The sequence below is a fragment of the Tachysurus fulvidraco genome, chromosome 4 (assembly GCF_022655615.1).
Source record: "Tachysurus fulvidraco isolate hzauxx_2018 chromosome 4, HZAU_PFXX_2.0, whole genome shotgun sequence".
Classification (NCBI taxonomy): domain Eukaryota; kingdom Metazoa; phylum Chordata; class Actinopteri; order Siluriformes; family Bagridae; genus Tachysurus; species Tachysurus fulvidraco.
Genome location: NC_062521.1, coordinates 20,787,209 through 20,814,065, shown reverse-complemented (window position 1 = coordinate 20,814,065; position 26,857 = coordinate 20,787,209). Strand labels below are relative to the sequence as shown.

Genomic DNA, 26,857 nt, shown 5'->3' with positions numbered 1-26,857 from the left:
CGTTTGAGTTCTTTTTTTGGCAATATTTATATAAGTTAAAAAATTAACAGCGTATACCCACAGAGAGAATGGTTCGTCTTCTAATCAAACAGTCAAATGTCTTTCAGGTCTGCTTACTGCTGTACACAATTTACAGCACACCATAACTGAGGCTTTGCTGAAAGGGCTTTAGCGGGGCTCATTACCAAGAGAGAAGTGAACAAGAAAGTCCTAGCAGGCATAGAGGAAAAAAAAATCAACCATAAACGACCTGGCAATCGGTGAATGAGCGAGCTATATCTGATGTGCTCAAAGCAACAATAAGTATAACAATGTAAGCAGACATTGTGAATATGTGCCTTTAGTGAACTGCCTTTTCTACCACATCCAGTTAATTCACTTGGGTTTATGTAGAAATCTTACTTTTCTTACGGCACTTGTGTCTCAAAAGGAAGAGATGAATAATGAAACCAGCTAAAGCTAAACCGTAGATTCTTGGTACTTCTGCCTAAAAAACAATACTCAATATATGATTTTTAAAAATTTTTTTTTCATATACACAAGAAGTATTCAAGTCGTTTTGTCATTTCGGCCATATATATCTGAAACAGTACATAGTGAAATGAGACAAGGTTTCACGGGTCCACGGTGCTATAGAACATAGGCAGAGCTACATAGAACAACACAGGGCTAAGGAATTAAAGTTAGTCTTAGCCACATAAAGTGTATCTGTGCAACCTGGTGCAAACTGTGCGAGACAAAAGACAGTGCAAACAGACGATACAAAACAATACAAGACAATAACACAGAAGCAGCACGGACCAGAGAACGTACTGTATATTGTATATTACATGTGCAAAAATACAGGAATGAACACTTAATAGAAGTTATATGAGGTATTGTAATGAGTTGTGCTGCTGCCGTGCCGCCGTCTCGGAGTCAAAGTTATTGTGGAAATATTTATCCAAGATTGTCCATAAACAGAATGTAACAAACAAAAATTACAAGCCTACTTAACCTAAGCATTTATATCTAAATAAATAAATCCAGACAAATCCCGTTTCCCCGTTTCAGCGAGAGCACGAGGTCACAAATTACTAACTACAATCATAAGAGAACATCGGAAATACATTCAGCTGCATCGATGCACAGCCATAAACATTTACAACATGACAAACACATTCACTGCAATCAACTTTAGAGATTTAAAGAAACACCTATAAACAATTAAAAGGTTTAGTATATTTATAATGCACACTGAGACAGCAAGTATAAATGGGCTGTTTATGTGCTTGGGTAGTTTCTGCTGGTCAGCAAACGCTAGTGATGATTTTAAATAGTAAATGTGTTTCAGCGAGACTGTAAATGACCCCAGCTCTAGTACCACAAACCAAATGCACTCCATTCTAAACGATCTTGATTTCAGAAAAGGGAAAGGAAACAAAAAACAAAAGTTACAACGCTTTAAAACAGAACAAATGCTCCTACTAAAACGTTAATGTACCGCCATAGATCACACTGTCTAAATGGGGTTTTATCCGCCTCCACGGATCCGCTGATGGGTTTCGATGCCTTGCTGTTCTGTTATTAAGGTAGCCATTTACTAAACGATGCCAATTAAACATTTCAGTCACACTGTTCCATCAAAACAGTAATTCTGCTAAAAAGCCATTCTGTCTTTCTTAAATGAGCGACAGATCAATTATGAAAATTCTCCGAACTTTAGGCTGAAGACATCAATTAATTGTTGAAGTCCCATAACACCAAACTGGTCAAACAGACTTGGTAAAGAACAATGTAAGCCTCGAAGGCTTTTGGCCACATTTCAGCATTTACACAGAATATGCTTAACATTTCCTGTAGCAGGCATTTGCACAGGTTTTGCTCAAATACACCTACATCTGTAAGGACTACATATCCGATGCCCGGCTCCGTAGAACGAGACTCAGGACATGCATTCAAATGTGCAATTATTTTCTTACATGGCAACACGGTGATAACTTACTGTGAATTACTTTCATCCAATCATGTTTCATCTTTAACAGCTGTTGTCTTGACAAAAATAAGGCACCGACACATGCTGTATGAATTCATTAAGATTGCAGATTCCTAGTCAGTCTGAACACATTTAATGCTGCAGCTTGCTCTTAATGAGGTTTAAATTATTTCATTCTCAGCAAAATAAAGTGTGATCATCAAAACAGACAGAGAGACGGATAATAATGACCGTAATGAAGCTGTCCGGCATTGTTCGTCTCACAATTATATTGGATGGATTCAAATCTGTAACATGAACCATGTCGCCACTGGACCGCGTTAAAGAAGTGGCTGGTAATAGAGTCAGAAATAAGCTCTAATCGGACGGGATTAGTTTTACGTGGGGACGTGGAGTAATGCAATTTTACCACAGGACGTCTGTAATATTAATTGGCCAATTTGCACGGGACAAGACATCTCAGTAAAACTAGCAGAAGTGGGAGGGGTAACTCGCTTTACGCACCACAGTAACCTCCTTGTCGTCATGTACGTATGACGTTGCTTCCTGTTTCAAGTGCCTCCATGCTTGCAAAACGCGCCAAAAACTACTTTTAAACAGGAAATGACGAAATTTTACCGCACATATTTACAGCGGGTCTATTAGGACGGGATTAGTATTACCTGAGGTAATTTTTCCGGATCTTTTTACAGAAGGTAAAAGTCGCCGTAATCTTTACTGACATTGTCCGTAATGATTACCGAGATGGCACATTCGGACGGGACTAAAATCACAGAGAAGCTCTGGTAATAATTACTCTACGTCCCCACGTAAAACTAATCCCGTCCAAATAGGGCTTTAGTGTGTAAATTATTATTCAGTTTTATTATTCAGTATTTGTCTCATTTATAAAGTTGAGCACTTGAAATTGAAGGGCCTTGCTCAGGGGCCCAGGATTGGCAGCTTGGTGGCCCTGGGATTCAAACTAACGACCTTCCGTTGAACAGCCCAACACATTAACCACTGAGCTACCACATCCCCTCTATATGGGCAGAAGTATGTAGGCACCTGGTCATCCCATTCCAAACATAGCCCTCATTTACTGTTATAATAACCTTCACTCCTCTAGGAAGGCTTTCCACTATATTTTGGAGTAAGGCTCTGGGGATTTGTGTTCATTCAGCCGCAAAAGTGTTAGTGCGGTCAGCCACACCGGTGTCGCACATGGAGGCCTGGGGTGCAGTCAGAGTTTACCCCAGCCTTATCCGGTGGTGTTGAGGTCATCGCTCTGTACTCGCATTCCTCTCCAATCTTAGTAAACAGTCTTCATGGGTCTCACCTTGTGCATAGGGCATCTTCATGCTAGAACATGTTTCAACCTCTTAGTTCCAGTGAAGGGAAACTAATGATACAGCACACAAAAACATTCTACACAACTGTATACTTCCAGCATTGTGGCAAAAGTTTGCAGAAGAACCAAATAGTATAGTATAGATGTACTGTATATCCGTAGGGTGGCGACACTGTGCCTCTTTTTCACGCGAATGCATCATGTACATGGGGTTATGAAATCATATAAATTCGTTCTCCACTGAAAATAATTTCCCCCATCATCTTCAGTGAGGATTTCTGACAAAGGTTTCCTGCCATGGAATCGTTTAATCGTGTATTTTATAGCAAATAACCTCCAGTGCTATACGATCAACGATGTTTAGCATCCATAGGTCATTACGAATGGATGTTTTAGGGCATGTCTTTCTCTTTTCGGTCTTGAAAATGATGAAGATTTAATCGTTGTCATCTGTGTTATTGCAGAACGCAGTGTTCAGTTAAACCAGGACACATGTAGATCTTAAAGCCTGCTAGATTAACAAATCCAGAATCCACGTCTGCGACAGCTTTCGTGATTTTCTCAGTACGTTCCGTACTCTCCGGGCTTTGTCTCAAACACACGACACGCACCAAGATAGCTGGCAGGAGTGCACGAGATGCTCACAGCAGAAACAGTTTACCAGAGATAAATATATTAAGATGAAAGCACATGAAAATCCATTGAACACAAGTGCACTGACAACCATAAGAGCTGAAGTGTAAAAACCTGACTACAGAATGTGAGCGAGGCACCTTTTAATTTTATATCGTCCAGCACATGGCGATAACATCTAGAGACTTTAAAAAACCATGCAAACCGAATCAAACAGCAGGAAAAATGAGCACATGGAATTTTTGATAAATGGTTTTAGGCGTTTTTTTTTTCTACCCAACTCACACCGTGAGCCTTGCTCTCCTTTTAAAGGATGCACTCTAATGCCATACGAATGAAAAGAACTACTTAATTACAGAGCAGTTATCTATGACATCTGGAGCAAGACTTCTCTGCCATGACAGAAGTCATCTTCGGCACAACAGTAATTCTGTCTTTCCCTGCTAGTTATTAGTGATGAAATATACACATCCATGACAGATACACTTCGGTTTTGAAGAGTGAAGCCACTGAGAAAAATTAGAACATAGAAAGACAAGATAACAGAGCGCATCTGCCTAGAGGGCTTCCATAACACTTCAAACCTCTCCAAACAAGACAGTCAAGCTTTCTGACAATAAAAGGTTTAAATATTGTAGGCGACACACAAAAAATAAATCGATACGGTGCTACCACTACTCGAACAGGTCATAAAACAAAACCACCATATTCGGTATAAAAATGAAAACAAAAGAGTTTATTTCTATTATTAGAAACTCTTCTTTTCTGCTCTGCAAACAGTTCGACACCAAACACATGCTGCCTGCTTGCTGACCATTTCGAGATACATCTCTACATAAAGATTTAAATAATCGCACAAGCCAATAATTAAAACTTAATAGTAATAAACTACCTATAATCATTCTGAAGGATGAAGATCTTGAACGTTTCTACTTTGCCCTTCGATTCTGTCTTCCGTCGTGATAAATAATCATGCATTAAATTTATAAAGAGAGAAACAAAATCAGTAACGTCCAAGAGTGAAAAGTAATACGCTGTGCTCGAAACTTCACCTCATGTGAAGGCTGATACCGTTCAGAGCAGACGATGCATACATATAGAGTCGCTGTGACTAATTAACACACCCCAGCCTTCTCTGATGGCTTGTCCTCTTTGTGTCTGTGAAATCGTTTCACGCCCAAAGCAACGTTCAACATAAGGTTTGCTTCCTTCAGAGAAATTAAAACAGATTCATGGTCTGAGCCTAAAACATGATGACCTATACATCTAGGATATATTTGTGAATATTTGGCCTGGAGCAAGTGTGCGTGAATCATATTAAACGATTTCAGCTTACGTGTGGAGTTTTTAAATCTCAAGTGCTTTAAAGAAATGAAGTTAAAAGCACCGGCAGAAAGTTAATCTATTAAGTGTCACTAACTCACGAAAGCAATTTTTGTAATGGCAGCCCACAATTTCTGCCAACCCAGCAAACAGGTGCTGCTTATGTTAATGGATTCCCAAAGCAAAATTGCAGAGGGAAGAAAAAAGTGTATTGAAAAGAAACTGCAGACAGACGGACACACGTCGTCACGCGTGATCCTTGAAGCACGCATCAGATAACCAGATTCCACAAGATGTAGAGATGCTCAATAAAAGGACACGACTGAACTGCTGAGCTTCCAGAGGTGTGTTCAATAAGCTCACAGGACTAGTCGCGTTTTTGTTTATTTGTTTAAAATGGTCTAGACGAAACACAACATGAACAATGATGCTGATGAAATAAGTGTTTTCTTCACTCGTCGACACCACGCCACGTGTCTGACACAACTGCTAAAAAGGAGTTTCACTAAATCTCGCACAAAAATCCAACTCGTGCGAGTGAAAGAGACTAAAAGCAGAATAGAACATGGGAAGATCCTGCTTTAACAAAACAAGAGCAAGATTTATATATGTTTCTTAATTAAAAATAACATCACGATATACAATTTCTACAAACTACCTTGTGTGCATGAAGATTTGGAAGATTTTAACCAAGTAAGATTAACAATAATAATAATAATAACAACAACAATAATAATAATAATAATAATAAAAATACACAAGCACTGGACATCAGATTAAATCTTTAACATGACAACACAAAAAGTGGGCGAGATGATGTACGCAGCACAACACTGATTTGTGTCTACAGGCTTCAGTCCTAATACACTTCTGAATGGGGCATAGAAAAGTGTTTGTAGTGAAAAGAAAGCATACTTAATCTTTAGTCCAAGTCAACAGCGTAATGGTATAATGTTATTTAAAATTCTCTCTTTCTCTGTGTGTCTCTCTCTGTCTTTCGCTGTCTCAATCTCTCTGTGTCTCTGTCTGTCTCTCTCTCTGTGTGTGTCTTTCTGTGTGTGTGTCTCTCTCTGTGTGTGTGTGTGTGTCTCTCTCGCTCTGTGTGTGTCTCTCTCGCTCTGTGTGTCTCTCTATCACTCTCGCTCTGTGTGTGTCTCTCTCTCTCTCTCTCTCTCTCTCTCTGTGTCTGTGTGTGTGTCTCTCTCTGTGTGTGTGTCTCTCTCTCTCTCTCTGTGTCTCTCTCTCGCTCTGTGTGTGTCTGTCTGTCTGTCTGTCTGTCTGTGTGTGTGTGTGTGTGTCTCTCTTTTTCTCTCCCTGTCTTTCTTTTTCTCTCTCACACACGCGCGCGCGCGGGCACACACACACACACACACACACACAAGCGCGCGCGCACACACATTACTGAGGTTAGCATTCGTTACTCACCGACAGAGTGGAGTAATGAAATGTTATTTAAATCATGTTCAATAAAACTTAACTCACAATAAGTCATCATCTGAAACCCGACCATCCAAAAATGAACATCTGGATACCGAGTAAGTTTTGAAAGAGCTGCTTATTCTAAGTCTTGTTGACAGCATCGTCTACAAATCCGCCATCTTCATTCGGCTGTGTGATGCTCCTGAGTCCGACTCCTGAGCCGATTCTCTGGGCCAAACCAAATCCGCCGGGAAAATAGGGGCAAGTAACATTCTTAGACAATATAAACAAGTACATTTTGTAGATACTTCGTTGAAATGATAAAAGACGTATTACTTGGAACGGTTTGTATTGTTTCGGTTACGCGGATTTAACTATACAGATTCTAGCTTTTTGAAAGGGAAAAGATGATTTATAGCCTCCCCCACGTGAGAAATCAGCGATGGTATCTTCCACAAGCGAGCGCCTCCTTTCAGTGTTTTTTTCAGGTAAAGAAACTCAATGGAGGGAAGTTTGTGGGAAGTCTCTAATTAATGAAGTATGCATTTTAAACCTGTATTACACCTGAAACAGGTTTAATACAACTCCTCAAACGTACAATTGTCTGCAGTAACAGGTTCCACACAGCTTATAGATTACTTATTTATTTCTATATATAAAAAACCGTATTGGGCGAAGTCGCATGTAAAATGCTGTGTATATTTAACTCGAATTAGTTACAGGTCAAAATCAATTGCAACTCATTTAGTTATTATAAACATTAAACCTTTCTACAAGTAGATTGGGGTCCGTTAAACGCGAATATGAAGTTCTAGTAAGTAGGAAATCTCGACTTAGTGCGCCCCCTGGTGGCGACATACACGTAAACACTCGTCAGTACATTTCTAAAAACTAATTTAAAAAATAAAATTAAGTTTAAAATAAACTTAAGTCTGCACAGATTTAAAGTTTTTCAATGTATCCTTACATAATCCCTCAATCATTAAAAAAAATTCAAAAATAAAATGATTTTCATGATCATTTCAAATACAAAATGCTTAAAATAAGAACTTTTTTAAAATAAAAGATAATCTATTATTTAAAATAATCTATCTAATCTTTATAGAAAATAAAGGCTAATCATAAATTACATTGTTAAAATTTAACATTTGTCCATCTATTTGTTTGATCTGCTAACCCTAACCCTTTTTTATGTAAATTTGCACCTTGGTTATCCTAGAATGTTTTTACAATTGGAAATAAACCAAAGTGAATCAGACATACTGACACAAAAACACATTTATCATGTATATTCATTTGATTTCAATGGTCTCACTTGGGAATTCTTATTTATTCCTGGATTTGGGCATCCTGCAAATTTCCAAATGAGTAATCGGCAAAAAAAATTCTTCTTCTAAAATAAATAAAAAAATAATTTATGATTGAAAATCAGAATATTAATTTCCTTGTGGGAGTTTTTACGGCTTTATAATTTCTTCCTCTTCTGCAGCACTCAATGTACATTACATGCCTGATGTTCAACACAAACTTCAATTCCATTGTTAATGTATTGCAAATGTAAAGTGTTTTTCCAGTTTGTTGAGGGTTTGTGAGGCCAAAAGAAAAACCTCTCGCTCCATCTTAAGACATCAGTAGTTACAAGAAATAAAGCACAAATCCTCAAGTATGACATGAAACCCAAACCCAGGTTTGTAATTTTGTAATTGTAACACAGAAGACCACAAAATTAGTGTTTTGAGTTATCTTTATTAAGTAAACTCTACATATTCAATATTGCTTTTTGTCTTTTCCATTTTCCTTTAGTCTAGATTACAACCATTTGCAATCAGCACAGTTTATATATTCATATATATTTATATATCTTCTTCCCAATCAAGCTACACTTTGAAGAATACAAAAATATCACAGTACAATTTCTACAATCATTCCCTACTAGTGAGCTCCAAAGTGGGAGTCAGACTTGATGCTGGAACACAGGAACCTGGCAATGGACCAGCTCTTTAGGTTAACATCAAAAGCACACGTGTGTGTGTGTGTGCTCAAGGACAGAGCCATTAATGAGATCTGAGATAAAAGGAGAGTACTACTTTTGCCTGTGTGTGCACATCCACATTCGATAATGAATACACAAGCACAGAAAATAAAAAAATCTGTTAAGTTTAATGTTGAAGAAAAGAGTGGAAGGACAAGAGCCTGTTGGCAGTGGACTTATAATAGATACATTTTTGAAAAAGTCATGTAGGTTCCAAAAAAAAAATAAAAAATCTGGTCCAGCCAAACTTCTGTGCTCCAAAACCTCAAGCCCTCGCCACCTACAGCCAGCTGGAAAAGGGAACTCAGCTAGCAGTCACTTTCATTCCATAAACTGTTCTCTGCTCACACCACACTATACAAAATATCAAAAAACAAAGAATAAAACAAAACGTAGAAGAATCCTCACCCGTACTGGATTATTGTTTCCTATTAAATGTCCGTTTCCTTCTTTTAATAAAAGATGTTCTCGTTCCCTCGTTCATACACCGAGTATCCGACGCTGTAATCCTTTATGCCCAGCGGAGGCTCACTCCTCCAGAAGCAGAGGAATGTTGCAGTATGAGTCTGACATTTAGTTTTCATTCAAATTTGAATCAACATCAACAAAACTAATGAAGGAACAAAAAAACAAACTTGTTTTTGTATTTCAATAACCATACAACTAAAAGTCAGTGAAGCAGAGCATCAACAGAGTGAAAAGAGGAAAAACAACAGATTTTAAGATAAAACACTAGTCATAATTTACTCGACATCACACAAAAAAAAAAACAGACACGACAATGGGTTCGATAATAAGGGAAGGATCCTTTTAACACAAGTATTTTCCCCCCCATGTCTCAGAAACTCCATGAGATTGCACATCCTGGAGTAATACAGGACCAAGAGGAGGACAGATTGTGCTGCCAGTGATGGGTTCGGGCTCTGCATGGGGCGCTGTGGTTCACACTAGGCTTGGGCTGAGCTCTCGGGCGAGCTGCAGTTCAGTCAGTCAGTGCCTGCTGGTGGTGGAGCATTCAGGGTGAAAACGTTGCCATCTCCAGCGAGATTCGCTGCCACAGCTCCTTGGTCTGCTTCCCTCTCTTGAGGGTCTGCAGAACATCGTTGAACTGCATCATTCCCATGGGGGTGAGACAGAATGCCCCGCGGGCACTTCGAATTATGTTGACAAAGTCATCGTAGTCTGCCGGGGTCAGGTGGATCAGCCGATAGTTGATGTACTGTTTGAGGAATGAGAAAACATGAAATTAGTCAACAGCAGAACAGCTTGAACGATACTCATAGAAAGGGATTGTGGTTCTGCTTTGAAATACTCTGCCTTTATAGCCAAAATGTCACTTTATTTCACATGAGTAAAAGACAAGCCTGCGGAAAAACAGCTTATGTGCAAACCCTGAACTGACAACGTCATTAGCTTGGACAACTGGGACAAGCCACGGATGTCTCCAGGCTTTTGGATATTTTTATCGGACTGATGCACTGATATAACTAATAAAAGTAGAATTTGATAAAGAAAAGTAGAATTTAGCAGACCGATGCACTAATAAAAGTTTGTCCACCTATACGGTCTATAAAAAAAAAATCTATGGAAAATTAAAACATGATCTACTTTAAAAGACTTAACCCTCAGTGTATGGCATTGTGCAAAAAAAAATATCAAAGTGCTATGATATAGTGGAAAACAAGTGTATTGTAGTAAGTGTTTTGTATACGACGGAAAACGAGATGTATAAACAATCGTATTCTAATCATATCTCTGTACCTTGAATTCAACAAGAAATCAAATTGGATTCTACCAAAGAAAGACAGCATATGGAACATATTTTTCTCCAGCACAATCCCTCACTGCCATTCAGGGTAGATTTCTGCCTGAGAATGCCACGTCATCTCGTTAGACACGCATGGGGAGAGTGATTTAGTACCACAGTCTCTCCTGCATATCAACAAACAAGAGTCTGTGCTGATATTGCAGGAGAGTTAGGCAGCTTGTACTGCTGGTTGCAACATCCAAGAAATCAAATGTAGGCTCTCGACAAAGATAAGAGTAACATGTGATTGATAGTTAATTAAAGAGTCGCTACATGTAAACACAATTTTGTTGTTCTGAGAAGGAATGTTAAGCCGGTCTTCACTGAAGACATGGTGCGGTTTCTAAATCACGCTGGGTGTGTGTTTAAATAGTGTACATGTTGATTGACATTTCTGAAACACTGATCTGAATAAAAGGAAAGGCTAAAAGGAATTTAAGGTTTTTAAGAATTATGGCTCTTTTCAAAAGACACGGAACCTTCGTACCTTCTGTGCTATTTTGCTCTAGTGCTCGAGCTTGCACTATTGTCAGAGGTGAAAAACTGCCAAAAGTGTATTTTTAATCCTCTGTTTTTTGTGATTCACACTTGTATTTAATCAGAATGTTAATATTTTTAAGCAGCCGTGACCAGAGGTAAGACATTTCCTTTCATAAAAGACAACTTTACGTCTAAGATTCACATATCTTAGATGTGCCAAGTTAAGATTCTGAGGCGAGCTCCTCTGACTGCTGCCCTCAGTGAATATAAATAGTATATGGCATAGTGTTTATAGAGGTGAGGGGGAGTGGGAGTGTGCTTGCTCGGTGGGCTGTGCTGATGAGAGAGCGTCTAACACACACTGACAGCCCGTGGCCTGAAAGCTGCTGGCAGAAAAGAAAGCGAGAACCCCTCATGCAGTGTCTCCCTGTCTGTCACGCTCGGTGTCTGACTCATACTAGCTGTCTTTCATGTATTTTCATAAGCACAAATTAAGCAAGCCACAGAAATATTGCTCAAACTTGCCATCCAATTGTCAGCATCAGTGATGGGCATGTTATCAGCTACAGTGTCCCTAGTCTTCCCAGAATGGAACCTACGGCCGTTCTATAAATTTCTCTTATTACTGCTGCAATTTCTTTTCTAAAATTTAAGGCTTTTATACATGTTATATATATAGGGTGGCGTAGTCTCAGATATTCTCAGTTGTACATAATTAAGATTTTGCAAGGCCTATTGAAATCTGAAACATTTGGCTCATGGATATAAAACCACATTTTGTTTGGCTCACATGAACAAAAAAGTTATCATGTAGATTTTTTTTCTAACTGAAGTACTCGTGTCATCCAGACACTTTTTAAATAGAATTTACTTTACCTTATGTTTGTTTTTTTAATGCTACTTTACCACCCAGTTTTTACCTAACAGTATATAGTGTGGGTGAGATTCACTGTCGAATGCTATCCAAACCAGCATTAACTGCATATGGAAGAACTTTCATGTAAATTTCAGAAATTGTTTAAGGACCCATGGCCTTTATTTATATACAGGTTACACATCTATATGTATCTATTAAATGCTCAAAATATCTGCATATGTGTTTTATCCGGAAAACACTAAAAGTAGGTATACAGAACTTTAGCCGACACCAAATTACTGCAGTTACTCAGTGAGCTCATAACTAGTTTCGACCAGATGCTCTGTGGATCTCTTTCTAATGTGACTGAGATGACTGGGTATCTACAGTTCATAACAGCATCTTTCAGAAATCCAAGAACTGATTACAGTTGATCGATGGCCACCTTTCAGGGATTGCTACATTCCCAGAAGGATCAGCATCATTAGGTGTCCAGTGAACTCGCAGTTCTGCCGCTAATGTAAACGACGTCCTCTAAAATGCCTTTATTAATATGTCTCTATGATTTTTCTTTTTTCTTTTAATAACAATGAAGAACTTTTATTAAAGACTGATAGATAGATAGATAGATAGATAGATAGATAGATAGATAGATAGATAGATAGATAGATAGATAGATAGATAGATAGATAGATAAATAAATAAATTAAATAAATTAAATAAATAAATAAAATAAAATGTAAAAAAAACGTTAATATTTTATATTTTCTTTTGGAGATCTGCTTTGTATGAAAAATTGATCAGAAATGTGGAAGAAAAATTCCTTATTTTAGAATTTAGTAAGTTGGTTTAGGGTTTCGTTCAGGCTACTAGAGCAAACCAGGGATTATTTAATAAAAAAAAATTTGAAAAAACCCTTTTACCCCTTTTAGAACTGCTATAACTGTACTGTCCTTTCCAAATAATGTATTTGTATACAATTATATCTCTAATCTATATAGGAAAATAAAAGGACTGAATACTTTTAAGCATATCCTTAAGAAGACATTATCCTTTCTTAGCTCAAAGAAATCCCTCCTCTGCACTTGGCAAAAGTAAACACCATACTGCTGCTAAGTTTACACAGGTTTCTAAACTAGTTTTCTGGCACATGCTTTTAATTGTAAATTGAACAACAAGGGAAACAAGGCAAAAACAACAAGCAAAAAAGGGGCAAGTCGTGGCCTAATGGTTAGAGTGTCTGACTCGTAATCCTAAGGTTGTGGGTTCGAGTCTCGGGCCGTCCACGACTGAGGTGCCCTTGAGCAAGCCACCGAAGCCCCCAACCACCGAACTCCCCGGGTGCTGCAGCATAAATGGCTGCCCACTGCTCCAGGTGTAGGTGTGTGTTCACGGTGTGTGTGCTCAATGCTGTGTGTGTGCACTTTGGATGGGTCAAATGCAGAGAACGAATTCTGAGTATGGGTCACCATACTTAGTCATGTCACGTCAAGTAGGTTGAGAGTTTGGTTGTAAAATTCTTAGCTTCGTGCGTCTCACCTGCAGGTAGGCTTGCTGGCAGCGCTGTACGAGCTGGTGGAAGGCAGGAGTGCGGAGGTGGGCGTGAATGTGTGCAGGATTCAGCCTTTGCAGAGCCTCCATAATGATCTCCTGCAGCACGAATGGACTCAGCACACCTTTGGCAGCCCCCACGCAGAACTGATAGACATAATTCACACCTGGAGACAGAGACAGAAGGAGCAGGAAAAACAGTCCCAGAAAGTTAAATAAGACTTCATGACAGAAAATGATATTTAAAAAAAAAAAAAAAAAAGGAGCTAGCACAAAAAAAAATAAGGATCTGTATGTGCAGATCTTTCGTACAGTACTTTTTAAAAATTATTGTACATGAACCTAATCCACTGACCCAAACAGCACGTTTTATGATTAAGTGCTCTTGTATAATACCCACAAAATGTACTCCCCTTGTACCACTCCTTATAGATGATTCAGTATCTTTCTCTCCTCGCTACACAAGCTATTACATCATGTTGTTTTACATTTATCATCCGATCCCACCAGTCATTACTGCAAGAGAGCAGAAAACTACAAACCAGCTCAAAGAAGCTGCTTTTTTCTAAAGCTGTATTCTGGAAATGACAGAGTTACCCAGTCTTGCAGCAAGGCCTAGCAGCCATTTCACGTCCTCTGTGTACGGAGGGCTGCGGGAGAAGTTGTTAGGATGGTCATTGTGAGCTCTCCTACCCAGCATCTCCAGTGCCAGCATACCTGCAAGAGAACATAAACCACTTGCATCAGCACTTACCCACTTGCCACTTACTCATACACCAACAGCTATTCATCTTGTTAATTTGCTAAACTTTCCCATAGGAAGGTAATAAAACATCTGTCACGTATACATTAATATTTCTTAAGGCATAACACCTGCATCACTGCCACAGCATGGCTCCAAACTCACCTCCGGCTTTTTCTTTAGGTTTCCTTTTCTAATAAGACTCTAGGTTTTTCCCAAAGACGTGTATTACAAAACTACATCAAATCACTGATCTCTAAAAGTTTTCTGTGCTCCATTCTCCGGTCTCATGAACCAGCTCTTAAAGCAGATGGATCATTAAGACCATGAGCTATTAAGAAAAGGCAGAAAGTTTCAACTGTTTGTTTCAGCTGTTACTCAATATAGCAGAATGGTTATCCTTTTTTTTTTTGGATAAGGCATAAAACTCGGAATAAATAGGAATTATAATATACTAAATTTTAGTTGGGACTGCCACAGCGTGGGACCTTTAGCTGATTTATCAGTCTTCCTTACCAACTCTGTAGGCTGAGTGCAGATAGTGCAGCCCCTGCTGGCTGACAGGCTGACTGTGCTGCTCGTCTTCCATGGGAAAGGGAGCACTGACCAAAGAAGGTGGCTGAGAAGACAGACCAGGAAGCGATGTCCCCTGAATGGCCTGGATGGTGGTGCCTGAGTGAACCCCACCCACTTAGGAAAGACAAAAATATGGGTTAAGAAAATGTCTGCTGATGAAACCTTGTATAAGGAAATCAGTTTTTTCCCCTACTATAGTAAATCTACATTAGCTACCAGTGTTAATCTTTGAAACAAACCCAATTTCATGGAAACTCAACTAAGCAGAGACAACATTAAGTCAATACAACTTTGATCCTTATACTTTTAACCATATATTTCTCCTTCTGGAAGCATAGGCATTTAATAAGAATAAACAATACACATTATTTATTCTACAACAAAACCAAGGAGATCAGCTCTGTTACACACACACTTGCTTCCACTCACTCTCTCTCCTCTCACCTGCCACAGTAGTGCTGAGGGGTAACCCTGCCTCAGCAGTGTGGTAGGGGTGGACAGCAATCTGAGTCATGGATGGTACGGGGACTCCGGGGAAGGTAACTGCAGTTGCTGCCATGGGCGGATGAGGCCCAGAGGCTACAGAGAATGGGTATTGTGCACCAATAAAGGCAGGATGCATTCCCTGAGAGAGAGCACAGGAAGCCAACTCAATTACATTTACACCTGTAAGAGACACCTATGGGTACACAAACAGTTTTAATTCTTGTAAATGTCAGTTGATAAGATTCTTAATAAGATAATATGGAATTGAATACTGGGAGTAAAAAAGTGAGCATATTGAGTTGGTCTACTTTTGCCTTCTCCTGCTCACTTTAAGAGTTTCAATTAACAAAGCTAGATAATCCACTCAAATACAACCGAGTCAGTTAATTACAAAATAACAGCTCCGACAAACCTGTGGATATGCAGAACTAGACACAGGGAAGACAGCAGGTCGCGGGACATGCTGAAGTTGATGGCCCAGATACTGCTGGGTGCAGACAGTAGGCAGATGGGCTTGGATAGTGGTATAGGGGTGCAGACCTGCCGTGTGTGCCATGGCTGTGCCCGGCAGTGTGTGTGACTGGTAGAGGGTAGATCCCACTGATATGACTGGCACAACAGCAGCTGTGCTGACCGATGCAGTAACAGCTGCTAAGCCGGCCGAGTCCATGACTACAGAGCTCTCCAACACACCGCAGTTCCCTTCTGGAGGTCTCCGAGCCGTTCCACCGTTTGCGCCGCACCGGTTTGGCCCCTCCCTCTGTGCTGCAGAGACTCCACCCACTGTCTGTTCATACAGCCAGTACCACTGATGAGCCACCTCAAAGAGTACCTCAGGATACACACCTCCTCCCTTCGCTGCCTCCTCTACTGCCATGCATGCCTTCTCCAGCATCACGTTATCCTGGAAAAAGAGCAAATTCTGGGAAATTATGCACATGCAGTTGTTTAATTACACGGAGTTGAATTTATTATTATTAATAACAGCGTTTAATGTACCTGCTCTTTGCACTGCACCAGTGCCCTCTGGATTTCGTTGGGGTTTAGGGCATGAGCATGAGGTAGACAGCTCAGTGCAAGTTCAGCTGCAGCTCGTACCATGTTGGGATCACGGGCCCGTGATGCCCGATCTGCCAGTGACGCCACCTCCGGAGGGGTGAGATGACCGTCCCAACACTCCACAAGGATATTAAGAGCTGCACTGCCAATCTCCATAGCTTGGCCTTTAAAAAAAACAGAATAAATTTTTTTTTGATGTGTCAAAACAGTCTTATAATTCTGAAACATTTTGGATCGTCAGCTCTAATCTACACAAAAATATCTTTTTACTCACCTGTGATCCAGGACACATGAGATGAATAGGTCCTAGACAGCCAGTTGGGAGAAACAAAGTTGTGCAGGCCTAAGGCATACAGGCCAATCTCGAAGGCACACAGGTGCAGGTTGCGGTGAGGCCCCTGGTGGCCCCCACTGGCGGAAGGCTGAGTAAAGATGGAGGTTGAACTGTTTCCTCCAGCCTTCACCAGCACAGTCTTGGCCAGTTCAAAGTAGAAGTGAGCTGCCGCTTCTGATGGCTGGTTGGGCACATGAGGAGCGTGGCATTCAGGGCGACGCCCTTTATACCTGTTCAAAAAAAATTAAATACAAAAATCAGAAGTGTGTTTCTTCGGTTCTTGCAGCGAGGTGGTGGAATGAACTTCCCCTAGCGATGTTTCTTGACAATGTGATAATGTATAATCGTTTTAACAAATCAGATCGTAATCAGAACATACACTTTAAACAAAAAAACTGATTTCACCTCCTCTACAAACTTCTAAAGCCTAGATGTTTTTTTTATGAATAAGGAGATATTTCAAAATTGCCAGTTTTCATAGACATCTGTAAGCATTTCTTATAACTTTTGTTACTGGCTACTTAATCTGTCCTCAAATAAGTTTCTATGTTAGCTTACCGAAAGAATTCAGCAGACATTTTAATACACAATAAGGTTGATTTTTTTTTACTTTTAACATAAGACAACTTGAAGGAAGAGATTCAGCTTCTATGTAGTCAACATATTTACGGTTATATACAACATACTTAAAGCTGCATATATTTGGCATGGCGCAGGTCCAAACTTGTTTTCACGTGTGAATCAATTACTTTCAAATATCAGTATTCCAAATAAGCCAGATAAAAGCATTCATCTGGATTTACGCCTCACCTGCTGGTGTCAGTGCTCTTAGCTCTGGCTCCTCCTCCAGCTCTGCGTGACCCGCTGGATGACGAGGAGCCCAACGAATCAGAAGACGAACTGCTGATGCTGTCACTGTCTTGACCCCTTCCCCAAGACGACGCTGCCCATCCACCCCTCAAAGGACGACGACTGAGTGTGGGGGAACTGTCAGAGGTGGTCTCAGGAGCGCTGCTGTCGATGCTCGCCATCCCTGAAAGACCACACAGCCACCAGGTGAATACACAGAAAAGCATCACAAATAATACTAACATGGGATTAAATGCAAGCATTTAACACATTTATTATGTAGAGTTGACAAAAAAATTGACACTTAAATGAACACAGGCTTTAAGTCAATACAAATTCATACCAGTGTGCTTCTTTTTCTGCCGTACAGGTGAACCCCAGCAGCGTGATCCATAGGCTCCACGGCCACCTAGTGCCAGGCGGCTGGGCACCGTGCCCTCAGGCTTAAAAGAAGCCACCTCATTCTGCTGCTCACACGAGGAAGACTGAGCTCCATCTGCCCAAACATAAACAAAACAAAAAAACCTCTCATCCATAAGCATAGTTAAGAGGCTATGAGCAAAAACATGTTTGACGGTCTGCATTTCTTTTTAATATATACTTTTGCTTTCATAACCCAACTAAAGAGCTAGTAGTTTCTCTTTAGGCCTTAAATAGGTAAAAAAGCAAAGATGATGGCTAAGTACAAAGACTGAATGAAAATCTCAAAGATGGTATCTCTGGGCCAGAGCTGTCATACTCTAACCTCTAACCCTGTCATATACAGATATACTGTCTTATCTTCGACAAAATTCACATATAGTTTTCAGATGTTGTAAATAATTCAATTGCAGTTGCATAATGCTTTTAGCAATGGACGTTGTCGGAAAGCAGAACATAAAAAATATATTGTACAAAAAGTTTATATTTATCCCAAATGAGCAAGCCTGAGGTGACTAAGGTGACCGTGGATAATGATATATCTATTCAGAGCAGCATTTTATAGTCTTTGAACGCTCATAGGCATTTCCTAATATTCACTCTCAAAGCCGTATTCACAATAATTTGCCATGTGTTATTGAAGTTCAGAATATATCCAGTAGGTGGCAACAATGACTTAAATGGTGTAATGTAGGCCAGTGATGATGCAAATGAACTTAAATTTAGCGAGCAGATGCAAGAACACCCAGAACTATTACTGAAACAAATAAATATACATGTCTGTAAGTAAAAGGAAAGAAAAGAAATACAGTCTCATAAGTGACCTAGGCACTGCTTAACCTTAATCTGTTGTTTATAAAGTGACATAATTTAGGTCACATAACTGTCCCAGTTGCATTGCATTTTTATGTGAATCCCAAATGGCTCGTGTGAGCATAAAGCAATATTATTTAATTGCCTATTTGAGGTGCAGAGAAGTCAGGCAAATAAGCTTCCAAAAATATTGCACGGAGAAACTCACCTTGCTCTCGGCTCTCGTTGGCTGCCTCTCCCGATGCCGTGCCCTGAACCCCAGAGCCCGTCAGCCCACCCTGCTGCCCAGCCACGCCACCACCTGAGGCACCTTGCACAGAGGTGGAGCCTCCTGACGTAGCTGGCGCTGCATGTTTAGACACACTTCCCGTGGCACTGCTTCCATGAGTCGCATGTTTAGATGGACTCTTCTGGCTACCTGTTGCTGGTTTACTGGAGTAGAATGAGCTGAGAGTCTGGGGCTTATGAGTCTGACTCTCACGGTCAAGAAGCTTGTCTAAAATCTGTAAACAAAAGGCGTGCAAATCTGTTAAAATTAAAATGAAATGATTTATTAGAAATTCAGAGGACGACTGCAATATATACTGCATCCTCCAAAAGTATTGAAACAACAAGGCCACTTTTGTTTTTGCTATACAATTAAGATTTAAAACTGTTGCAGTCTTCATTCTCAGACACACTTATCCAGAGTGACTGACACTTAACCACATTTTATACAACAAAACAATTGAGGGTTAAGGGCCTTGCTCATGGGCCCAGCAGTGGCAGCTTGGTGGACCAGAGATATGAACTCACAACCTTCTGATCAGTAGTCCAACACCTTTATCACTAATTTACCACATCCCTCTCTTTTATGACAGTTTTCCAGGTTTGTGCCACAGCTTCTTTCAGTTGTTGTTTGTTTCATGAGCCTTTTTCCCTTTAGTCTCTTCTCCAGAAGCTGAAATACTGCTCAATTGGGTTATGGTCTGGTGATTGACATAACCAGATTAAAACCTTGGACTTTTTTCAGCTTGATGAAGTCCACTGTTTTGTTGGCAATGTGTTTCTGGTCATTCTTTCTGCTGCATGAAGTTACACGCAATTAGACTGGATGAATTTCTCTATAAATTGGCAGACAAAATGTTCCTGTAGAATTGTGGCTCCATTCTGCTACTGTAATGAGTTCCATCGTCAATACAGACTAGTGAGTCTGTTAAAGAAACAGCCATGCAAGCACAAGCCATGACACTACCTTCACTGTGCTTGACTGATGAGCTTCTATGTTTTGGATCATGAGCAGATCCTTTCTTTCTTCTCACTTCATCAGAGGTGAATCTAGTTTCTTATCCATAGATTATATGGATTATGGCTTATAAAGAAAGAAAATTAAACCAAACCTAAACTTTTATTTTAATTTCACTTTTTTAATATACTTGTTTGACTTTAATTTGAGTTAAAATACCCCTTTTTTTATAGACAGTACTTATTGATATACATTTTAGTCATTATATATACCGCTCTTGTTATTTAAATTTGCCCATTGCTGCTTTCAAAACACAATGTTGCAAAAGAAAACAAATTTGTATGGTGAATTAAGTCGTTTCCACCTGTGGATCTTTACTTTTTTTTTTTTTTTAATTCAATGAGCTGAGCAACATGACTATGCTAATAGCAATTGAATAAGAATTATATTTGAGATACATTTGTTATTTATATTTGAATAAAAATAAGTATTTCTACGAAATATAATTGTGATAAAACCAATACGAGCCTTTTTCAGCTTGCTCTGGTCATCCTTGTAGGTGATCATAAGAGCCAAAGCGAGGTCTCCTTTCTCCCTTCTAGTGCCTTCACAGAGCAAAGGGTGCTCTGCTTCACTAACTGTAGTCTTCATACCTGCCCACAGCAAAAAGACAAACACGCTTGCTGTAAGTTGTATAACTGATTTAGTAATTGGTTCAACGTACTTCAGATGCACATTACGGTGAAGAGTCACTACATTCGATCCCACCTAAAGCAGCAACAGCAGCCTCAAAGCCCAGCTCCTCATCACCTGGCATCTCATTGTTACGGTTACGACTGGGTGGCCGTGAACCCGTAGGAGAAACCACTATAAAAAATAAAATTATATGAATAAAATATATTAATAATCTTTGGTGCATGTTTTAATACATGAGCCATATGGCCAGCTGTCTACTTGTCCAAATTACAAACATTGAACTTATATAAAAATCTAATATATAGAGATATACTTAGACTTGTTTGTGAAATACATCATTGCTTATTTACCCACAAAAAAAAACCATTTAAACACACATTAGTACTATACAAGTAAATCTGATATGATTATTGGGAATCTTCAAGCAGGTCTTGCCTGTGGCTTCATCATTTACATGAGCAAATGTAAACAATTTAAAAGCAATGCTGAGTCTCACCTGGAGTGCACAAAACATCAAAAATAAAACTGGCCAGCATTAGGGGCAGAACTGGCCGATAATCGCAGAAGTTTCCGTCACGTAACTGTTCAGCTCTATCCCTTATAGCGGTCATCTCCACAAGTCCCAGAGGAATCTTCTTCAGCAAAGCAACCACCTCTGACTCCTGATATGCCAGCTTCACCTAAAAAACAAAAACCAAAATTTATGAACCATGATATACTATCTACTTAAAGATATTTTTGGTCATGTGAAGTATGGTGTGTACCTCCAGGGCCTTGGTGGAAGCTGGAGGTCTCTGGAGCTCCAATGAGAACATACCAGTGCTGAACGCTAGGTTATGAAACTCCAATCTCTCACTCAGCACTGTGAGCAGGAACGCTGCCTTGGAAAGGGCTTTGGTAGCCACTTGTGTCTGTCTGCTCGTCGACACCTTACTCTTCTTGCCCTATTAGAGAGTTAACAGAACACAGAGCAAAATGTGATAATTCATCATGGTTTATATGGAACATTCTGTAGTATGTCATTGAGTTTTTTTTCCACACAGCACAATTTCGAGTCTGCTTCACTTTTATATTAATCAAGTAATGTATCCAGGTCACTGTCATTTCATGTCTTCTCTTTGTTAACACAGAAGTGTAAACTAAGCGTACACAATACATCAGTACTTCGTAATATTGTTATTTCAGTCCGTGTCAGTAAAAATTCTAAAATGATTAATATTTAAATACTAAACATACTATTTTGAATTGTGATTTGACAGCCATAATAATTATTTATAATGTTTTAGTTAGATACATATGGTGTATCCTAATATATTTTGCCTGATTCAGTTTGTTACCTTTGTCTGTGGCTGTTCCACTTTGAGGTCAGGAGGGTTGGCCAGGAGATCTCTCGCCAGCTCCACAGCCAGACGACATGCTTCATTACTATAACCATGAGCATACAGAGCCTCTGCACAGGCAAACAGCACCTACACACAGCAGATGTTTTTAAATAATGCATTCCATAGATTATGCATGAGACAAGGTATCATCATTAAAAAACCATGCCTAACAAAATTTCTCACCTCCATCCGACCTTCCTGCTCCAGAGGTTTGATTCCAGCAAAGATATCTGGTTCTTCCTCTAGGTTGCTGTCAGGCACTCCTCTCTCAGCTCCTTCCTCAGAGGCTGCACTGAGATAGTAGGCCTGGTAATCGTCCTCACCAACTGGGTCTCCGCCAGCTGCTGCCTCTGGGATCTGTGGTCCAGGCATCACTGCTGAGTTGCTTCCTTCTCCCTCTCTTCTGCTTCGAGAAGGTTTAGCTGTAACCATTGCTGATATAGATGGCAGAGCATCCTCTACTCGATCTTCATCTCCTCCATTTTCTTCAAGCTCTGCCTCTACATCCACCTCTTTTTCTACTGCTACTGCCATGGCAACCATTGGGCTTTCTTTAGGGAAGCAGTGAGGGGCTTCAGCTACCAGTGGTATTGCAGCATGGATGCCACGTTTACCCTCAAATGTTCGCTCCTTGGTGATGTTGCCACCACCACCGCTACCGTTGTTGTACTTGCGTGGTGGTTCTCTGAGCAGAGAGCTGGGTGAGGGTAGCATCTCAGGAGGCGGGGGCAAAAATTCAAACGTGTTGCTCGCCTCTGCTCCCAATGCTAGACTAGAGCCATCATCCAGGCTCAGCTCAGCCATATCAGGCTCCAAAGAACTGTCTTCACTGCTAGTGCGGCGTTTAGCACTTGGATGCTTCCCACCAGCAGCATTTGAACTTCCACATGAACTCTTGCCACTCTGCATTAGTTTGCCTTTGCTGCTAGTAGACAATGAAGAGCTGTAAGCTTTATATGCACCTTTTGCACTTTCATCTAAGGATAGAGACATACCCCCACCTAAACGTACTAACATCCCTCCACTGTTTACTCCAGACATGGCTTTTCTTTTGCTCACAATGGTTTCTTTGGGCCGCACAGCCACCTCTTGCTGTGGTGGGTGGGAGACACGCATTTTGTGCTCAGGAGCTCCAGATTCAGACCCCCCACCACGTCCACCTCCTCCTCCGCCAGGCTCCAGAGGTTCCCCGCTCGTCCCTACTTTGGGCCCTCTCTGTGGCTGCACAGCCCGTGCCCAGCCAAAGGAAGCGCTCTTTTTGTCTGTACTGCAGTAGGTGATGCCAGGCAGAGGATATGCCACTTCCCAGTTGAAGTAGCAAGACTCAACTGCTGGTTTAAAACCCTGGAAGAGTTTGTCCAGTGACTTGCGATGCTGTCCCCGTTTCACAATCTCAATCACTTTAAGGTGCCACTGCTTGAGTTGAGCAGCAAGTTCTAAACGCCTAGTAAAACACAAAAACACAGAAGGGCTCAAGGGTCATATGTCCTGCCTGTGTGAAACCAGTGCAGTCCACTAAATGATACCTGGCAAACCTGGCATACAACATACCTGCCAACAGCATGGTACCATCCCATGGTTCTTGTGCCATTCGTGTCATTATGAAAACTAAATACACTCGTTCATTGCAGGAATGTTGATTCTGAATCAACGGCTTCATAAGCGTAGCCAAATTGGATGAATTTTTAAGTAATAAGGAACTAAATGGCCTTTTGTGCAATGGGAAAGATCCAAAGCCTCACTGCAAAAGTTATATTACATCATAATTTTTGTTTTTTTGGCTAAACCTATATAAAAAGACACGTTTTTGTTGTTTCTGCTTTTAGACAATTATGTTTTCATTTTTGGGTACTTTGTGATTTGGAGCAGCTCTTAACCAGGACACTCAAAGTAATCTCACAAATAGGAAACAATTTTTTTTTTCTGTTAACGTAGTTACGTTATGTACAAGTTTAGCACACAGTTCTCAAATACAGCCACAAAGTCTTAAAGAATGAAAGAGCTTGATTGAGTAGTACCTCTGAGGGCTCATAGTGGGGTCAAGCACAGCCAGCCTCCAGAGCACCACCATTTCATCACACATGCTGGCACAGGCGTGGGCGGCTACCTCTGTCTGCCCATTACTGCGGCCTGTATGTCCACTGGCACTGCTGTGAGACGCAGATGTCCGCACATTGTACCACCAACCGATGATCTAGAACACGGACATATTTTAGCTATAGTGTAACCACTAAACAGTATTCGACATCGAATACATTTGCTGTCTTGGAATATTTTATATGTTTGAACTATTTTCTCATTTTACATGCTACAGCCATACAATAGTACAACTGTATAAGACAGGATATTTAACTTTAACACTAATCCCAAACATTCTGCCAAAACAGAGTAAGGATACCACTACTATGAGTTATAATACAACCGACTGTAATACAAGTAACAGTGCTGGTGTTTCACATCCTCTCTGAATAATACTATCCCTGTGAGCACAAATAAAACAGTAAACACTTGTTGCATACTTGTTCATAGGTGAGGCACTGTTCAGTGAGGATTTCCAGGAGTGGTGCTGCATTGCTGTCTCTCCTCTTGAACATCTCCCTGACGATGGACAGAAGGTTCCAGATACCCTCAGGCTCTCTGCCCCTCAGTGGCCTCAGTAAGCAGGCCCACTCTGCTGCAGCTGGGGGCTCAGTGGATGACAGATACATGGAGTTCACGTCACTGGAAGAAATGAATGCAAACCAGAGGTTCATCAGTTGCAGACACACTGAGGTTTGTCTATTAATCTCATTCTACATAAAAGCCAATGACAAGTGACTTCAGCAATCCCACACTGTATCAATAGATCTACTTAAGTCATGGGCTAACTAAGGTCCACTTAACTAAATGACTAAAGATATAGTGGTGGCCTTAGTACTCACACATTTTCCTGCTCACTCATTTTACAAAGCTTTACACTTTTCAGAGACCAAGAGTATCTGTGTCTTCTTTAATTTAATGCTGATGTTTCTTAAACAAATCTAATTCAGTTCAACAAATAATAATTGAGACTGTCCTAATCTTCCACAGTAATAACACAATAATAATATAACACAATAAAAATGAACTAAACATACCTGAACACTACAGGGGAAGGGCCACAGAACTTGTGCAGTGTCTTCTTAATGTTGTCACTGAGGGTGGATTCATCGAGGTACCAGGTGCTTTGGTCTGAAGCCGAAGGCCCAGCAGTAGGGTCTGTAAAACACATAGTTAATATACAGCCATCCTACAAGGGGCAAATTAAAGCAGGGGGAAAAAATAATAATTCTTTATGGGATACAACTGAAGGGTCAAGATAATCATTTGTAGTAAGAGTATTTCAAAAAGAAATGTATTTTTTTTAAGATAATCTCTCCACTGTCTGTATCTAAGCATACTGCTTCAATCACTGTTTACTATTGTTTATATTAGAAAACACTAGATTTATTTAAAAAGCTAAATGTAGATCAATCTATACATGACCACTAAATCTGTCTGGTTTGTTCTAATGCATTAAGTGCTCAATTTAACACTTTATTAATCACAGATCTTCTTTCCAATTACACAATTTATAGTTGTGTGTTTGTTCATGTCTGGTTTTCCGCTTCAAGGGACCCCCTAAAATAACAATTAATGTTAAGTGGCTTAGTCTGTTTTAGGAAACAGCTTAAAGCATTAATTAGGATTGCTACAGCAGCAGTTTATCACAGAGAAGCAATGAAGGAATTAAAAAAATAGTTTACTGTGCCCTCTGCGAACACATTCATTGGCAATACAGCGGAGGTTATCACCTTCACCAGCTCGTCATTAGAGCTATAGTGACAGCTTGTATTACACTGAGACACAGTGAGATATCAGAAGAGTAGGCAACAGAGTTGGCAGTACACATCAAATTAGACTAAATGGAAAAAACGTGTAGTTGTGTATACTCAACATGAACTCAGTGCATGTTGAGTATACACAAGGCTCTCTGCTATGTTCGGGGGCATAAGAATGATTTTCAGAGGCTGTGAGCTAAGCAGACTTCATTACATTGTGGTGTTGGCAGCTGGGTTGCGCTGTGGCGTCCTTCTGAATAGCTGCCTTTCAGCAGGGAAACTCCGTATTATTAATAACATCTTGTATCGCATGATGTTACTTCTAAATATTACAGTGCCTTTTCTGCAATAGTAACCATGCTGTTAACCTAAAAAAATAGTGTAGTGGGGATGTAAATGACATACATTATATGACCAAAGGTGGATACCTATTCAACACACCCATGAGTGCGTGTTTTTTTTTTTGTTTGTTTGTTTTTTTAAACAACTCGTTTCAGACTTAGAGCCATTACCTCTTATAATAACCTGCACTTTCTGGGAAGGTTTTCTACTGAATATTAAAGAATGGCTCTCAGGTCTTTTGCTCATTCAACCACAAAAACAAAAGTAAGGTCAGGCACTGATGTCTGCAGTCAGCAAGTTCATCCCAAGGCATTCAGGGCCCTGTGTAGGACATTCAGTTCTTCCTCTCTATCAAACCATATCTTAATGGCCTCACTGTGCACAGTGACATCATCATGATAGAAAGTGGCCCTTGGGTTCCAGTGAAGGGAAACTGTACTTACTGCACCAGCACACAAAGTCAATCTATACAATTGTGTGCTTCAAACTTTGTGGCAAAAGTTGTCCACATACTTTGTGTCCACATACTTTTGGACATAGTGTCTTTCGAGTATTGGACTTGTTTTGTGCTGCTTTTTAAAGAAGACATGGCAACACTCTTACTGAACAAAGCAAAAAACTGAAAAAAAGTCCTGCCTGTTTTGTTTATTTTGTAAAGCAAATAGCAGATTAAAGGCAGAAGCAGGTG

General features: G+C 40.1%; 2 protein-coding genes across 9 annotated transcripts in view; both read right to left on the bottom strand.

Moving 5' to 3' along the window:
• Window positions 1-6,898, bottom strand: part of ndst2a (N-deacetylase/N-sulfotransferase (heparan glucosaminyl) 2a) — a 106,287-nt gene extending 99,389 nt beyond the window's left edge. For 4 of the 5 annotated variants that reach the window (XM_047812378.1, XM_027174901.2, XM_047812380.1 and 1 more), the window contains exon 1: window positions 6,744-6,898. The gene's annotated coding sequence lies outside the window, so the exon portion shown is untranslated. The remainder of the gene's footprint in view (window positions 1-6,743) is intronic. The other variant, XM_047812379.1, reaches the window with a different exon arrangement.
• A 1,508-nt stretch (window positions 6,899-8,406) lies between these two features.
• zswim8 (zinc finger, SWIM-type containing 8) overlaps window positions 8,407-26,857 on the bottom strand; it is a 33,411-nt gene continuing 14,960 nt past the window's right edge. The window contains exons 7-26 of one of the 4 annotated variants that reach the window (XM_047812113.1): window positions 25,105-25,225; window positions 24,508-24,709; window positions 24,007-24,182; window positions 22,172-23,432; window positions 21,944-22,075; window positions 21,371-21,550; window positions 21,103-21,286; window positions 20,679-20,777; window positions 20,439-20,563; window positions 18,894-19,188; window positions 17,796-17,948; window positions 17,414-17,636; window positions 16,544-16,833; window positions 16,210-16,433; window positions 15,623-16,114; window positions 15,154-15,403; window positions 14,665-14,838; window positions 14,004-14,123; window positions 13,395-13,573; window positions 8,407-9,931 (exon numbers count right to left, since the gene is read on the bottom strand). In XM_047812113.1, the coding sequence (XP_047668069.1) occupies window positions 9,728-9,931; window positions 13,395-13,573; window positions 14,004-14,123; window positions 14,665-14,838; window positions 15,154-15,403; window positions 15,623-16,114; window positions 16,210-16,433; window positions 16,544-16,833; window positions 17,414-17,636; window positions 17,796-17,948; window positions 18,894-19,188; window positions 20,439-20,563; window positions 20,679-20,777; window positions 21,103-21,286; window positions 21,371-21,550; window positions 21,944-22,075; window positions 22,172-23,432; window positions 24,007-24,182; window positions 24,508-24,709; window positions 25,105-25,225 (5,084 nt within the window). In that variant the 3' untranslated portion in view covers window positions 8,407-9,727. The remainder of the gene's footprint in view (window positions 9,932-13,394; window positions 13,574-14,003; window positions 14,124-14,664; window positions 14,839-15,153; window positions 15,404-15,622; window positions 16,115-16,209; window positions 16,434-16,543; window positions 16,834-17,413; window positions 17,637-17,795; window positions 17,949-18,893; window positions 19,189-20,438; window positions 20,564-20,678; window positions 20,778-21,102; window positions 21,287-21,370; window positions 21,551-21,943; window positions 22,076-22,171; window positions 23,433-24,006; window positions 24,183-24,507; window positions 24,710-25,104; window positions 25,226-26,857) is intronic. The other 3 variants (XM_047812115.1, XM_047812114.1, XM_027174932.2) reach the window with 3 other exon arrangements.